Source organism: Melanerpes formicivorus, unplaced genomic scaffold, assembly GCF_026170545.1.
Source record: "Melanerpes formicivorus ecotype bairdi unplaced genomic scaffold, bMelFor1.0.p_v2 SCAF_138, whole genome shotgun sequence".
In the NCBI taxonomy this organism is placed as follows: domain Eukaryota; kingdom Metazoa; phylum Chordata; class Aves; order Piciformes; family Picidae; genus Melanerpes; species Melanerpes formicivorus.
In genome coordinates this window covers 225,110-242,758 of record NW_027142490.1, presented here as the reverse complement: position 1 = coordinate 242,758, position 17,649 = coordinate 225,110, and the positions used below count along the sequence as shown (strand labels likewise).

Genomic DNA, 17,649 nt, shown 5'->3' with positions numbered 1-17,649 from the left:
TGCAGAAGGGAAGGCTCCCAGGTGACCTCATTGTGGCCTTCCAGGATCTGAAGTGGGCTACAGGAAGGCTGGGGAGGGACTGCTCAGGATCTCAGGTAGTGATAGGACTAGAGGGGAATGGAATGAAGCTGGAGGTGGGGAGATTCAGGCTGGAGGTGAGGAGGAGGTTCTTCCCCATGAGAGTGGTGAAGCCCTGGAATGGGTTGTCCAGGGAGGTGGTTGGGGCCCTGTCCCTGGAGGTGTTTAAGACCAGGCTGGATGAGGCTCTGGCCAGTGTGATTTAGTGTGGGGTGTCCCTGCCCATGGCAGGGGGGTTGGAACTAGGTGATCCTTGTGGTCCCTTCCAACCCTGACTGATACTATGATACTACTATGATATTTGAACACCACATAGAGGAACTTTGTCAGGCTCTGTTTGTGGCCTCACATCTTTCTTAGGCATGTATGGCATTCACAGGATACTAAACTATTTAATATCTTAATAATAAACTTGTCACTGCTGTATTTTCATAGTTGAAAATTAATAAAATAACAATAAAATAACAATAATTTAAAATGAAACATAGTTCCCACAAGTCAAAGAGTATCAGGGGATGGAGTTGATGATCTTTGAGGTCTCTTCCAACCTTGGTGATTCTGTGTGTGTGATTAAGTAAATATCTGCTGCAATTTACAACTCTGAGTTGAAGGAATTTGCTGATTTTCCTTCTGTCAAAACTAAGCCTTCCCCCCCAAAAAATAAAACAGTGTGCTAGAGCCTAAATAACAATTCCAGGTTTAAAATGTATGGAGTAACTAACCCTCTGCAGCCCCCTAGACTGTTTAAAATGTTGATGGGAAAAAGAATCTGAAATGGTTCCTCTTCACTCTTTACACTCTCAGTCTAGAGGAGAGTGAGGATTAGAGGTCTGCTCTTGGACATACACCTCCAAAGTCTCACCAATTAATGAACAAATGTTCTCAGTTGTGAGATGCTTTATTAGTGACTCCAGATTTCACAACTCCCATGACAGACATTCATGACTCAAAATCAACTCAGAGATGAGTTCACAGAGTAGTCTGTTGGCTAAGAACCATTTTCCATTGGAACAGTTTGCAAACAGAAGCTGATCAGTTTGAGAGTCTTGCAGTGCTGCTCTTGTTATAAGAGCAGTAAATTCTTTCTGCTCCACAAGAGGTAAAGTTTTTCTCATGTTGTCATTTTCTAAACAAGTCAGTATTCATAGAATGGTTTGGCTTGGAAAGGACATTGAGGACCATCTAGTTTCAACTCCTGCCTGCCTTCTTCACTCTTAGGATGCACTTCTCCGGGACTTGGAGGAGACAGTCCTTGGCCAGTTTTCTTGGGCCTCCCTTCCCTCCAGGGCTTTATCTCATGACACTCTGCAGACACCTGAAGAGGACGGAGCCTGCTCTCCTGAAATCCAGAGTAGTGTGCTTGCTTTGCACCCTCTTTAATGCCTTGAGGATCTCAAACTCTACCATATTGTGGTTGCTGCAGCCAAGGCTGCCCTTAAGTTTCACATCACTCACCAGCCCTGACTTGTTGGTAAGAAGGTCCAGCACAGCACCTTTTTTTGTGGGCTCCTTTGCCACTTAGAGGAGGAAACAGTCATCAGGGCACTCCAGGAACCTCCTAGATTGCTGATGCTCTGCTCTGTTCTCCTTCTACAAGATATCCAGTACTCAGCAGTGCCTGCAATGTCCTGTGTTAGGAATGATAGCTAAGAAAAGAACTTTCTCCTTTTAAAGAGGTGAAAATATCTCTGATGCAGAGCTAATGAAGGTGCTTGGTTTTCATTTGTTTGGTATGTTTTGTTTGGGGGGGTTGTTTTTTTTTTCCCCCATGACAAATGAAGACATTACTAATAAGCCTTTAGGACATCCTTAATGCCTGGCACACACCCAACAAATTAAGCTTATTAAAATGCTTCTTTATTCTTGCTGTAAGCAAAACTAGATTTTAGTACAGAATAATCCTAACAAAACTAGGGAGTGGTCACAGGTTTGCCAGGGAGTGTATGGATATCATACGTTCATGGAATGGTTTGGGTTGGAAGGGACCTTAAAGATCATCTAGCTCCAACCCCCCTGGCATTGGCAGGGACACCTTCCACTAGACCTCATTCAGTTTGGCCTTGAAAACCTCCAGGGAGGGATGTAGTCAACAGATACTTGGGGCTTGGGGGGGAATGAACAGTGGGTGCCAGATATAGCTCATGGGGTTCTGCAAGAGACATTCATTTCACTCACTTATAAACAAGCCCATGGATCCTTTCCTTTCTGCCACCAGCACCCAAGGGTCTAATGCAATCCTGCAATAGTCCAAGTACTTTACTGACAGAATCTTGATATGACTAAGAGTGGAGAACATCACTCTAAACATGACACTGTGCAGTACTTTGGGTTTGAGATCAGGAGGAGAGAGAGCAGTTAATCAGGAACTGGTAAGACTTCCATAGTTTATTACTCTGCATTCCTCCCTGTCAGGAGATGTATTCACATTATGCAAAGTAGGTGCATAACTGGGGCTAATGTTTAAAATCAGATGGTGACCTGGTTAGTGGATGTGTCTATCTGGACTTTAGTAAAGGCTTTGATACTGTTTCCCCACAGCATTCTCCAGGAGAAACTGCCTGCTCATGGCTTGGAGGGGTTCATGCTTTGCTGGATAAAATAATATTACTTGATGGCTGAAATTATATCTGTGCTGCCTGACCATTCAGGAATAATAAATGAAACTCAGCTTAGAGGAGATCCTCTTACAGAGACTGCAGCAACCTCACCCAGAGAAACCAAATTTATTCAATCACTAGGTTACCATTGATTATCATGTTTCACCACACATCCTCCAAATACCTGCTGCTTTTATGTTTCCCCTTTGGTTTGTGTTACATGACAATAGGAAGGAAAACAGCTAAAGATCTACCTTTACATTGGACAACCCAGAAAAAAAACAGTGAAGCCATAAATCTTAGAACCAAAAACCACTGAAATGAACAAAACTACTTGTGCAACTATTTTCTGATGTTTCAAGATCTTTGCAACGTGTAACATAAAATCAGTAAGGATTTTCCCTTCAAACAATGTAAAGAATCAGGTAACAAACAGATGAGGGTTAAGATCTTTCATTACAAAACAGGATAGTTGTGGAATTCTGATGCAAAATGTGAGCAAACCATGGTGAAAACACACAATGTTCTATGACATGCAATACAAATGTTTCACAAATAAATCATAATGCATTATTCATTTACATTACAAATCACAGAACCAGTGTTAGGGGTTGGAAGGGACCTCTAGAGGTCTTCAAGTCCAACCCTCTTTGCCCAAGCAGGATCACCTAAGGCAGACCACACAGGAATGCATCCAGACAGGTTTTGAAAGCCTACAGAGGAGATTCCACAACCTCTTTGGATAGTGTGGTCCAGGGTTCCAGCACCTTCACAGTAAAAGAAGTTCTCCTTATGTTTAAGTGAAGCCTCCTGTGTTCTAGTTTGTACCCATTGCCCCTTGTTATACCACTAACATCCACTGAAAAAAGCCCAGCCCCATCCTCTTGACAGCAAGCCTTTAGCTATTGATGAGATCCTCTCTCTGTCTGCTTTTTTCCATGCTAAACAGGCCCAGGTCTCTCAGTCTTTCCTCATAGGAGACGTGTTCCAGCCCCCTCATCTTTGTGGCTCAATGATGAGACTCTCTCCAGTACTTCCCAGTCCCTCTTGTACTGGAGAGCCTAAAACTGGACACAATACTCCAGATGTAGCCTCACCAGGGCAGAGGGGAAGGAAAACTTCTCTTGACTTCCCTGTGGCCACACTTTTAACACACCCCAGGACACCAATGGCTTGCTCTAGGTTTAGAGAACATGCCTTGTAGCCTGATTTTTGAGCAATGATTCTTTGGCTAAAAGGAGTATCAGCACGGTACATCTGTTTTTATCAACTGGCTTTACTTTATTATCAAAGAGAGGCAAAAGAACTGCTATTCACTTAACAGCAAGTGTACCACTTGAAGTGATTATTCCAAACTTCCTTTTCATTTCTTTCCAAAAGCAAAGCAGATTTTTCTTCTTTCATGTTCCTAATTTTTAATGGGAAACAATGTCCCAAAACATTAGGGAGAGGAAACCATTTATTTTTATAACCTGGAATTAAAATGAGATCTGCTGAGATATTTAGACCTACACCTCATTAAAAAATAAAAAAAATGGACATTTTTCTTCTAAAAGCTTTCTCTGTTCCTCTTTGAATGGTCTTCTGTTTTTCTCTTGAATGGCCTTCCAGTACCTGAAGAAATCAGGGAGGGACTTTTTACAAGCACTTGTAGTGATAGGATGAAGGGGAATGGATTTAAGCTGGAAGAGGGGAGATTTAGACTGGATATTAGAAAAAAAATTCTTGACAGTGAGAGCAGTGAGACACTGGAACAGGTTGCCCATGGAGGCTGTGGATGCCCCCTCCCTGGAGGTGTTCATGGCCAGACAAGATGGGGCCTCAAGCAACCTGGTGTCCCTGGCCATGGTGGTGCGGTTGGAACTAGATGATCCTTAAGGTCCCTTCCAACCTAAACCATTCTATGGTAAGTATCTGCCAGTGTTGAAGGCCTCCTAAAACAAATATTTTAACACTGAATGTAGAATATTTCTGACAGAGAAGCAAAGACAAAATAATCCTAAAATTGAACCATGAATCTGAAAGTGAACACTGAAGGATCAGGCCCACTAGAGGACCATTCCTTTCTAGACAGTAAATTCAGGAGTCAATGCTCTCTGTTCTTCAAGAAGATCCTAAAGCTGCTGTCTTGAGATAACCAGCTGGACTTTATCATACCTAAGAACACAGTTCTATTTATAGTTAGCAATGATGACCTGCCTGCACAAGCACCGCTGTTCCCTGCAGAGACCCTGCAGACAAGAAGGATGTGAGAAAAGGAGCTGGTAGAAAACAGGAACAGGTACCTATTCCCACTGCCAAATCAGAGTTATTTCCAGACCAAGAGTACTGAATTTTCAGCAAACTACCTCTTCTCAAATTTTGCTACCCTATATTGCCTTCTAAAGCCAAAAAGAAACAGCATAGAAAACTCCCTGTGCATGGACACTGCACCAGACACATTGTGTAATCCTTGTAGTAGAACTGCCATCGAGTTTATCACAAAGGAAATTAAGGCAGAACATATGGGAAGTCTGCAGAACTGATTCCCCTACCTTCCTGCTTTTTGAGAGCTTTCACAAGTGCACCAAGTGGGTATAAAAGTGATGGCAACTTCATTTGGCAACAATATCACACACACTTCTCAGAGCTATAAATTATTACATGAAGTGCCAAGATCAGACTGTGTGCATCTCCCCTCACAACCAGCTGGACTTGAAGAACTAAACACTACTTTAATTTTAAGAAAATGCTTGAAACAGACCTTGCACTAATATAAATGCATGGAATGGCTTGAGTTGGAAGGGACCTTAAAGATCATCCAGTTCCAACCCCCAGCCGTGGGCAGGGACATCTCCCATTAGACCAGGTTCCTCCAAGCCTCATTCAACTGGGCCTCAAACACCTCCAGGGAGGAGGCACCCACAGCCTCCCTAGGTAACCTGTTCCAGCCTCACCACCCTCACTATAAAGAATTTCCTTTCAATACCCAGTCTGAATCTACCCTCCTCAAACTTCAACCCACAAACACAGTAAAGGCTGCCTGATTTTGTAACACAGTAAAAAGTAAAATACAAAAGAAGTGCAGATACTGTCCCTCTCCTCTCCAGCTAAATAGGAAGCAAGGATCTAAATCAAGCATAAAGATTCAAAAATCATTACCTTTCTGGTTTTAAAATGCTTGTTTTCCTCTGCAGTCTGACTGAACAGGACTAATACTTCATTTTCAGTTGGTAACGCCCTCCCCCATGTAGAGAAAGTGATCACAAACATCTAAAAACTCAAATACTGCCTTACAACAACTGCAGTCACAGCCTGTTTGCACTGATGTTAGAACAAGCTGTCATAACACTGCCCTACAATTCCTAACCTCCACATGTTCTCACCTGCCCTCTGCAACAAAAACCTCTTTGTCTGAGAGGTGTTTGTGTAACACTCCTTGTTTAATTTAGACTAGAACCAAAAATAGCAAATGGCTTGCACTGCACCAGATCTGCACTGGAGCTCAATTACTCCTGTGCTTCAAGCACACCAGAGTTTCTCAAAGCTGGTTTTGCTTCACATTGGATTTTACATAGTATCTAAGGAACTTTCAGATTAGAATGAAATGCTTTGCAGTGAGGGGGGTGAGACACTGGAACAGGTTTCCCAGGGAGGTCGTGGATGCCCCCTCCATGGAGGTGTTCAAGGCCAGGTCAGATGAAGCCTTGACCAACATGGTCTAATGGAAGGTGTCCCTGCCCATGGCAGGGGGGGTGGAACTAGGATGATCTTTAAGGTCCCTTCCAACTCAAACCATTCTATGACTCTATGAATCTAAGAACAGGGAGGGCAGGGTGCAAACTCTCACCATGACATAACAGCTTCCAAAAAACCCCCAATACAATCTTTATTAGAATAAACCAAACCAGGTTGGAAGAGACCTTCAAGATCATCGTGTCCAACCCATCAACCAATCCAACCCACCCAAACAGCTAACCCATGGCACCAAGCACCCCAGCAAGTCTCCTTCTGAACACCTTCAATGACGGCGACTCCACCACCTCCCCAGGCAGCCCATTCCAATGGGCAATCACTCTTTCTGTATAGAACTTCTTCCTAACATCCAACCTGAACCTCCCCTGGCGCAGCCTGAGACTGTGTCCTCTTGTTCTGGTACTGGGTGCCTGGGAGAAGAGACCATCATCAGCCTGTCTACAACCTCCCTTCAGGTAGTTGTAGAGAGTGACAAGGTCACCCCTGAGTCTCCTCTTCTCCAGGCTAAGCAACCCCAGCTCCCTCAGCCTCTCCTCACAGGGCTGTGTTCCAAACCCCTCACCAACTTTGTTGCCCTTCTCTGGACTCGTTCCAGCAAGTCAACCTCCTTCCTAAACTGAGGGGCCCAGAACTGGACACAGTACTCGAGGTGTGGCCTAACCAGTGCAGTGTACAGGGGCACAATGACCTCCCTGCTCCTGCTGGCCACACTGTTCTTGATGCAGGCCAGGATGCCATTGGCCCTCTTGGCTGCCTGGGCACACTGCAGGCTCATGTTAAGCCTACCATCAACCAGCACCCCCAGGTCCCTCTCTGCCTGGCTGCTCTCTAGCCACTCTGACCCCAGCCTGTAGTCTTGTTACATTCCCTTCTCCTACGCAACTCCAGCCAGCCAGTCCTGTGCTCCTTTTTTCTCAGGAGGAGAAACTCCTGTATCAAGGGATATTTACTGTAGACAAGTTCCATTCCCAATTACCCTGAGTTCTATAGTGAAAGCATCCTCTTTTTGCTAGGGACAGCACAGAGTTCAAGCCATGAGTCAACACTCCAGAAGCCTTTCAAGCAGAGTAAGGCACCTTCTTTTCCTAAAAAAAAAAACCTAGTGAAGGACAAGGCTAAAAAAATATCCTTTTCTCAGTCAACAAAATCTCCTCTGCCTGGAAACAGGAACAAGCTACATGGCTATGGTAGAAACTTCCTAACTTCTGCTAAATTCATGAAAGATTCTTCAAAACAGAGCAATTTTAATAGAATCATAGAACAGCAAGGCTATAAAGGGACCACTGGAGATCATCCAGCCCAACTCCCCTGCCAAAGCTTAGGGAAGGCTACACAGGAATGCATCCAGACAGGTCTTGAATGTCTCCAGAGGAGCCTCCATAACCTCTTTGTGCAGCCTGCTCCAGCACCCTCACAGTAAAGACGTTTTCCCTCACGTTGAGGTGGAACTTCCTGGGTTCCAGTTTGTGTCCCTTTGCCCCTTGTGCTATCACAAGCCACCAGAGAAAAGAGACTGGCCCCTTCTTCTTGACACCTACCTTCAAGGTATTTGTCAACATTGATCAGATCCCCTCTCAGCCTTCTCTGCTCCAGGCTAAGCAGCCCCAGGTCTCCCAGCCTTTCCTCATCAGACAGATGTTCCAGTCCCTTAGTCATCCTCACAACCTCCACGGGGCACTCTCCAGTAGTTCCCTGATGCTCTTTGAGCTGTGGAGCCCAGAACTGGACACAAGGCTCCAGATGTGGTCTCACCAGGGCAGAGCAGAGGGGGAGGAGACCCTCCCTGACAATTATATTGTTGTCAGGAACATAAAAACCAAAAACCACACGTATATTGATGCTGGCTCCTCAGTGTACTGACACTATGCAAGTTAAAAGATTATTCACTAATTCCAAGAGGTTAAGAATATAGCAATCCAATAGATATATTTAGAATGTTTCCAACTGCAGCCAGTGTCTCTTTTTCATGATAGCCTTCTATCCGGAAACCGGAGAGACACGAACAGAAAAACAAAACAGAAGTGTGAAACTGAAAACCACTGAAACTGCCTGGGTGTCAAGGTGAGAGGCCTTTGGTTTGCCTGTTTTAAAACTAACTCCACCTGAACTTGACAGTCACTTCAAAAAAAACATCTTCAAAAGCACTTATTTAAATGATCACTCCTACATTTGCATTATAACATTAATAACAGACTCCAGTTAATGCAGGTATATTTGGAAGCAAAAGAGGCTAAAAATATTAACAGCTTCTTTTACTAACTTCCCAAGAACTAATATGATTAAGTTGAAGCACTGCAGAGCAACAGTCATAGGGGCTCAGCAAAAATATATCTTTAATCAACTTCAAGTTAGGACAATCAACTATCAGCAGTAGGAGAAGGATGTGAAAAGGCTCTATAAGGAAGCTGGGAAGAGACTTTTTATAAGGGCTTGTAATGAGAGGTTGAGGGGCAATGGATTTAAGCTGGAAGAGGGTAGATTCAGACTGCATATTAAGAAGAAATTCTTTACAGTGAGGGTGATGAGACTCTGGAACAGATTGCCCAGGGAAGCTGTGGATGGCCCTTCTCCAGAGGTGTTCAAGGCAAGGTTGGATGATGCCTTGAGCAACTTGGTCTAGTGGCAGGTGTCCATGCCCATGGCAGGGAGGTTGGAATTCCATGATCCTTTATAGCCCAAACCATTCTATGATTCTTTAAATCTATGAAAGAGAGAATGATTTCACTGAAGTAAAAATGATGTAGAATTTAAGGCAAAATGGTATGAGGCACAAAACTGCTGCAACAATGTCACGCTTTTTGTTTTGTTTGGGGTTTTTTATGCTTAAACAAAGTCAAAATATGGTTTGTACAGGAGAAACATTTCTGTTGTACTCCTTTCCTCACACTTCAAACTCCCATCAGGTCAATTTAGACTGGATAGTAGAAAGAAATTCTTCACAGTAAGGGCAACAAGATGCTGGAACAGGTTGCCCAGGGAGGTCAGGGATGCCCCCTCCCTGGAGGTGTTCAAGGCCAGGTTGGATGGGACTTTGAGCAACCTGCTCTAGTGGGAGGTGTCCCTGCCCACGGCAGTGGGGTTGGAACTAGATGACCTTTAAGATCCTTTCCAACCCAACCCATTCTATGAATCAGTCAGGCAAAACAATATAGTTTTCACGTGCTGAAGTACAATTTAGAGAGCCTGAAGTAGCTATTTTAATGCTATGCACTCTATTACTAGCTTTGAAAATCTCTCCAATCATCTCACAAAAAAATGGCCCAAGTAAATATGCTAAACTACATCTCCTTCAAAAACTATTTGCTTCACAACAGCCACCCTTGTATCATCACTCTTGCCCTCATGCAGCAAATGAAGTGGGTAACCGGAAAGAAGCAAGCAGCTCTAGCAACTAGATACAGCTCCTAAGACAGTGTTTGAGAGCACACAGCAGACACTGTCTGAAAAAAACTACACTGAAACTGGCTTCAATTTATTGCTAACTGTAAGCAAAACCAGAAGTAAACCTGGATTTCATACACCCAAATAAAACCTGTTTACATAATGCCAGCATTTATGTTGTCAGATTTCCCTCCCCATAAAGAGTTCCTCTTCCTTTTGCAACACAAAGATTTCTGCACGTACAGCAAATGGGATATTAAAAAGAGAAAAATATAATTAAAAAAGAAACCTACAGGCTGAGTGATGATAAAATTGCTCCAGGGGTTCTGGGAAGAATGCATCTGCAGTGAAAAACGTTCCTTCACATGCTCACAAACAGCACAACAAACGCTCATCAAGATCCTGAATCATAACTGCGAGAGTTCAGCGTATTTTGCTCCTTTGGGCAAACAGCTCCGAGTCTATTAAAAGCTGGATTGTTTTTTCCATGCTTAAAAATAAACTCCTTCTACACCCAGCCAAACTTGAGACACCCTATCAAACACAGGAGACTGAACAGCTAGCATCATTGCTAAAAATTAGCAAGCAGCATATGTATAAATCAAACATAACAGCAGTGACATTTACAAGAATGTAGACATTTCCCTGCTTCTACCAACACTTTCCCCAGCTGTGAAACTATACTGCAACCCTCTGAGCTCAGATGCAGACAGAGCAGCAGGGATTCAACCCTCCATTCACTCCCTCTCTACCTCTTATTCCCTATTATCTCCTTTAAAAAGGGGAGACTGAAACCAGCCACGTGGGGTTTGTTTTCCAACAGATTTAAAGACCTATCACACAGAGCAAAGTAATTGCCACAACACTGCTGTAGCCCTTCCCAAAACAAAACTCCAGGTTTTGCACACAAAATGCAAAGAAATCAAAATATGAGGTCCTGAAAATATTCCCATTAAAATATGAAGTAATTCAAATATGAAACCCTTCCTTACTGACCACAAAGAGGGCATGAAATCCCTATTATTAAAACCAAATCACTGCAAATCAGAAGAATTAACTGACTCTTGAAAAGGCTTCTCGGCATCCAACTAACACTACCATCACTATCATCACCTTCTGCTAACAGCCCTCAAAAATGGGAATGCTGTTTTGCTCCATTTCATCACTTGTGAAAGCTTTAAGTCAATGCCCACCGTGGTTCCTACACTTTTAGGATGCGAGGTAGGGAGGTCAAGCTCAATCCGAGTACCAGGCTCTTTCTCTCTGCCAGAGGGAAAACTACATCTTGTAAAGCTCTGTGAATAAGTAATGACAATGAAATGAACGTTTTATGAAGGGAAGGCACTGGGTTTTAAAGGTCACAGAGTCACAGATAATCACAGAACTCATAGAATGCCAGGTTGGAATGGACCTCAAGGATCCAGAGAAGGGCAACGAGGCTGGTGAGAGGCCTTGAGCACAAGCCCTATGAGGAGAGGCTGAGGGAGCTCAGATTGTTTGGCCTGGAGAAGAGAAAGCTCAGGGGTGACCTCATTGCCCTCTACAACTACCTGAAAGGAGGTTGTAGCCAGGGAGGGGTTGGTCTCTTCTCCCAGGCAACCAGCACCAGAACAAGGGGACACAGTCACAAGCTGTGCCAGGGGAAGTTTAGGCTGGAGGTGAGGAGAAAGTTCTTCACCAAGAGAGTCAGTCATTGGAATGTGCTGCCCAGGGAGGTGGTGGAGTCACCATCCCTGGAGGTGTTCAAGAGGACATTGGACGTGGCACTTGGTGCCATGGTCTAGTCATGATGTCTGTGGTAACAGGTTGGACTCAATGATCCTCGAGGTGTCTTCCAACCTTAGTGATACTGTGATCATCTGCTCCAACCTTTCTAGGCAACAGTAAAGTTGAAATGAGTCTTCAAACTGTCCAGTGTAGAAGAATCCACTGCTTCACTTGGGAGATGATTCCAATCTCTAACTGTTCTCATGAGGAAACATTTTCTTCTGGAGTCCAGTGGGAATCTTGGATTGGTTGATGGGTTGGACACGATGATCTTGAAGGTCTCTTCCAACCTGGTTTGGTTTATTCTAATATTCTAATCTCCCCAGGAGTAACTTGTTTCCATCACCCCTTGTATTTTCCATGCAACTACTTGTAAAGAGGGAGTCTTCATCATCCTGGTAGCCACCCTTGGTCCATGGTAATAAGGTCTCCCCTAAGCCTTCTCTTCTCAAGGCTGAACAAACCCAGCTCTCTCAACCCTTCCTCATATGGCAGGTCTGCCAGTCCTGAGCAGGCAGTGGAACAAATGCAGCCAATTACTGCCCTGATCTGCAGGGTCAATGAATTCAAACAATAAATACTTCTGCCCTTTAAATAATTAAAAATGTCAGAACACAATGGGCTGCAGACAAACAATGCCAAGAATGCAGACAGGCCAGACAATCCACTTACTACTTAAACATTTCACTTACCTATCCTGTGATTGTTCCTCATACATTCTCTCTTTTCCTTCCTTGAAGAGCCTGATAGCCCGTTTGGATTTTTTCATGAGGCTGTCAATGTAGATTTTGAAGTACTCGTTCTCACTGAGCTGTGCAAGTTTCTGGCTGTCATCATATTTGCCCAGGATCAGTCTCAAGTGTTGATAAGTGTCAGGTAGAATGTCAAGTATGTAAGGTGGGCTATTTTTGAGTTGCAGCTTTGGGTTTTGGCACAATCTTACCTACAAGCAAGAACAAAAAAGAAAGAAAGAAAATGTAAAACCCAAAAAACACACTGGGGCAAAACCTGGTGGTCTGAAATCTTCAAGTCTATAGACACAAACATACTTCCCTAACCTCCAAGCACAAAGACTTAAATCCTGATTTATCACAGAATCACCAAGGTTGGAAGAGACCTCAAAGATGATCAAGTCCAACCTGTCACCACAGAGCTCATGACTAAACCATGGCACCAAGTGCCACGTCCAATCCCTTTTTGATCACCTCCAGGGATGGTGACTCCACCACCTCCCTGGGCAGCACATTCCAATGGCTAACAACTCTCTCTGGGAAGAACTTTCTCCTCACCTCCAGCCTAAACTTCCCTTGGCACAGCTTGAGACTGTGTCCTCTTGTTCTGGTGCTGGTTGCTTGAGAGAAGAGACCAACCCCCACCTGGCTACAACCTCCCTTCAGGTAGTTGTAGAGAGCAATAAGGTCTCCCCTGAGCCTCCTCTTGTCCAGGCTAAACAATCCCAGCTCCCTCAGCCTCTCCTCTAAAGTCAAAGGATGTAAAATTTAACTGAATCCTGTCACATCTAAAAAACCCAACAAACCTACTTACATAGTTTGGGCTTTTGTGTTTAAAGAAAGAATGTCTTTGCCCCCCTACAATGTGCTAGGGAGCATAACATGAAAATACAGAATGGAATTAATGCCAAGAGCAGTAGTTTTGGGCTGGAACTGCAATCTATAACTGCAGAGAGACTTGGAAACTGAAAACAACTTGTTTATACTTCAAGTGATAAAGAGATGGTTATCAGGACAAAGAAAAGGACAACACAGTGCAAGTCATGGGTTAGGAGATGCCTGTAGCAGTATTCCCAAAGAAGAAAGGTTGGTTATGATGACATTCTTTCAAGGTCAGGAAAGCAAAGCTGAACTTACTGATATACAAAACAGCAAAGCTCGGACAAGAGAGTCAGGTGAATGGATTGATCTGAAAGATTCACTCCATTTTTAAAAGAGTAGTTCAAGTAAAAGAGTTGCCTGAGTGAAGGCAGGATGATGGTGTCACCCTAGAAGGCCAAGAAAAGGACTAACAGAAGTGATTTATGTAGGAGATCAGAGAATCACAGCATTGTTTCAGCTTAAAACCACCTCTACGATTGAGTCCAACCACCAGCCTACCACCACCACGGCCAGTAAACCAGGTCCCAAAGTGCCATGTCCCTATGTTTCTGGAACACCTTCAGGAACCATGACTCCACCACCTCCCTGGGCAGCCTCTTCCAATACCTGACCACTCTGGCAGGACAGAAATTTTTCCTAATACCCAACCTAAACCTCCCCTGGTACAATTTCAGGCCATTCCCTCTTGTTCTATCACCTCATAACAGGGAGAAGAGACCAACCTCCACCTCACTGCCAGCTCCTTTCAGGGTGTTGTAGAGAACAGTGAGGTCTCCCCTGAGCCTCCTGCTCTCCAGGCTAGACAACCCACCAGGATAAAACATTTTCATTATGACAAACTTAAGCTGACAGAAAAATGTAAGGAGATCTCAGAAACATGTCACGACCCATGTGGAGACAGATCTGAAAATCATCCATACAGCATCACACACAAAGGTATTGTTGCAGAAGCACTGGAAAAACTGGAATCTCAAAGACAAAAGTGAAAACCTTTGTGTGTGTGTGTGTGTGTTGGGGGGGGGGGAATAAATAAATAAAAGAGAAGGTTATTTTTCATCTGAACTTTTGTTCTCTGCAATTTCTGATTTAGGGAAAACTTGAAACAAGATTGATGTTCTTCCCAAAAGCAACCACAGATGACACAAATCAATATCATTGATTAGGCCATTGCAACTGTTTGGAGCAACATGCACAAAGAGGGGAAAAAAAAACAACTAAAAAGAGAAAAATTTATTCAGGGAGAAAGAAGTCAGCAATGAGAGCAGACCTCAAGCAAATAAGGCTGCAGTCATTTTGAATTGCTTCTGTCTCCTTGCAGTGTGCCCAGGTGGCCAGGAGGGCCAATGGCATCCTGGCCTGCATCAGGAACAGTGTGGCCAGCAGGAGCAGGGAGGTCATTCTGCCCCTGTACACTGCACTGGTTAGGCCACATCTTGAGTCCTGTGTCCGGTTCTGGGCCCCTCAGTTTAGGAAGGAGGTTGACTTGCTGGAGTGTGTCCAGAGAAGAGCAACAAAGTTGGTGAGGGGCTTGGAACACAGCCCTGTGAGGAGAGGCTGAGGGAGCTGGGGTTGCTTAGCCTGGAGGAGACTCAGGGGTGACCTTCTTGCTCTCTACAACTACCTGAAGGGAGGTTGTAGACAGGCAGAGGTTGGGCTCTTCTCTCAGGCAGCCAGCACCAGAACAAGAGGACACAGTCTCAGGCTGTGCCAGGGGAGGTTCAGGCTGGAGGTCAGGAGGAAGTTTTACACAGAGAGTGATTGCCCATTGGAATGGGCTGCCTGGGGAGCTGGTGGAATTGACATCACTGGAGGTGTTCAGGAGGAGACTTGACAGGGTGCTTGGTTGCATGGGTTAGTTAATTAGGTGGTGTTGGATGATAGGTTGGACACGAGGATCTTGAAGGTCTCTTCCAACCTGGTTTATTCTATTCTATTCCTCAATTAAATGTGATGAACAAAGAACTAATTCTCTGATATCTATTCATGCAGATGTGTCAACAAGTAGAACTTAAGTGTATTCATATATATATTAGAGATACTGCAACACCTAGGAAAAGGAAATTGTTTATGCTGGCTCATGTACTTTCAACAGTCCATTTATCTATACAAAAAGAACACCTAGTTCTAAAGAAGATTTTGTTTCTCTTTCAGATGTTCTAGAAAACTTCCTTTGGTCCAGTACACTAACATACACACATCAAAACAGGATCCTGTGGTCATCATGGTTTCAGCTTCCACTGACTTTACAGAGATGAATAGAGAGATAAATGTAAAATAAATAAATATAGAGATGAAATGTACAGAGATCATAGAATGGCTTAAACTGGAAGGGACCCTGAAGATCATGTACTTCAACCTCCCTGCCACAGGCAGGGATGCTTCTCAATGAGACTTGGTTCCTCAAGGCTCCATCCAACCTGGCCCTGAACATCTCCATGGAAGGGGCATCCACAGCTGCTCTGGGAAACCTGTTCCAGTGTCTCACCTCCCTCATACTGAAGAACTTCTTCCTAAGATCCAGTCTAAACCTACTCTCTCTCAGCTTAAGACCATTTCTCCTTGTCCTATTGCTAGACACAATTACTAGAAGGGCCTCTCCAGCTTTCCTATAGTCTCCCTTCACGTATACCAGAACAAGAGGACACATCTCAAGCTGTGCCAGGGGAAATTTAGGCTGGATGTTAGGAAGAAGTTCTTCATAGAGAGAGTGATTGGCCATTGGAATGTGCTGCCCAGGGAGGTGGTGGAGTCACCATCACTGGAGGTGTTTAGGAAGCGACTGGATGGGGTGCTTGGTGCCATGGTTTAGTTGATTAGATGGTGTTGGATGATAGGCTGGACTCTATGATCTCAAAGGTCTTTTCCAACCTGGTTAATTCTATTCTCTAGGAAAGCAGATAACCATGAATTTATAAATGCAGCATCAACTCCAAAAGAAGCCTTTAACAAATTAATACAAAATACTCCCCTACAGTACAACTCAATTTGCCGCAGAAACCCTATCGATTTCTCTGTCAGTGATCCAGTCAAGTAGCACAAGGCTTTCTTCTCTTTTATTACAGAGTACACAAGGTTTCAGTCCAAAGGAAGTAAGTTTACAAAGAGATGGCTGGTAAACCATATGGTTTCCAGAGTCAGGATGTCCTGACACATACCACAGCAGTTCACAATTAAAAGCAAGCAGTAAGAAATGACATCTGCTGACGCAAAAGCCAGACCAACGCAGCCCGAAGGGCGCGCGTACCTCTCTTCAAAACAACTCAAACCAAAGCAAAGAAAAACCCCAACCCAAAACACAGACCTGCCTATGGCACCTCACAAAGCAGCCCTCACCGACGCTTTCAGGGCAGGCATGAATCATATCACTGGGTGATGTGTGCATCATTATGACTGGAAGTGAGCATGTATGTATATATTTAGCATGCATTCGGTCTAAAAAAAGAAAAGCAGTGGGTCAGCAAGTTAGTTAAGAAATGCCTCCCATTGACGTGAACCAAGACAAAGCTAAGCTCCTTTCACTGACTCACTCACTCAGGGTAAATTTAAGTATTTACTCCCAAACTATAAAAACAAGAGAGAGCCATTCTGATGGTGAAGGAACTAAGGCATTACTCTAGCCTACCAGAACCAGATTTTGAAACGGTTAACTCAGGAACTTCCAGACAAGATTAGGGTCTAGTGTCTGAGGATTAAACTCAACCTTTCCTTCCCAACAGCCCACTCTCCCCAAAAAATAAATACCACTACTCATATAATTTCATGTAGCCCCTGTCAGGTACTGGAAGGCCACTCTAAGCTCTCCCCAGAGCCTTCTCTTCTCCAGGCTGAACAGATCCAACTCCCTCAGTCTGTCCTCATAGGAGAGGTGCTCCAGACGTCTGATCATCTTTGTGGCCCTCCTCTGGATCATCTCCTACAGATCCATGCCCTTCTTGTGTTGGGGCTCCAGAGATGAGGTCTCACTAGAGCAGAGTGGAAGCACAAAACTACCTGCCTTGAACTTCTGGCCCCATTTCTTTGGAAGCATCCCAGGATGTGGTTGGCTCTTTGGGCTGCCACTACACATATAATTAAGATCACAGAATCACAGAATGTGTTGGGTTGGAAAAGACCTTCAAGATCAACTATTTCCAATCCCCCTGCCTGTTCAAGGCACCATGCCATGAACAACTGACCATGAACAACTTCAGGGAGGGGGGTATGTACAACCCCTTCCCAGGCAACCTGCTGTCCCAGCATCTCACCATTCTCATGGTCAAGGCTTTCTTCCTAATATCCAGTCTAAATCTCCCCTCTTCCAGCTTCAAATCATTCCCCTCATTCTATCACTACAAGCTCTTGTAAAAAGTCCCTCCCAGCTTTCTTATAGGCCCCCTTCAGGTACTGGAGGATATAATTAAAGTCAAAGATCTTTGACTTAAGTCAAATATCATACATTTTGACTTAAATTGCTCAAGGACCTGTCCAATCTGTCCACC

At 44.1% G+C, this 17,649-nt stretch overlaps 1 protein-coding gene across 3 annotated transcripts in view; it reads right to left on the bottom strand.

Moving 5' to 3' along the window:
- Positions 1 to 17,649, bottom strand: part of CBLB (Cbl proto-oncogene B) — a 116,161-nt gene that overhangs the window by 90,672 nt on the left and 7,840 nt on the right. For all 3 annotated transcript variants that reach the window (XM_068168427.1, XM_068168426.1, XM_068168425.1), the window contains exon 3: positions 12,251 to 12,501. In XM_068168427.1, coding sequence (XP_068024528.1) covers positions 12,251 to 12,501 — 251 coding nt within the window. The remainder of the gene's footprint in view (positions 1 to 12,250; positions 12,502 to 17,649) is intronic.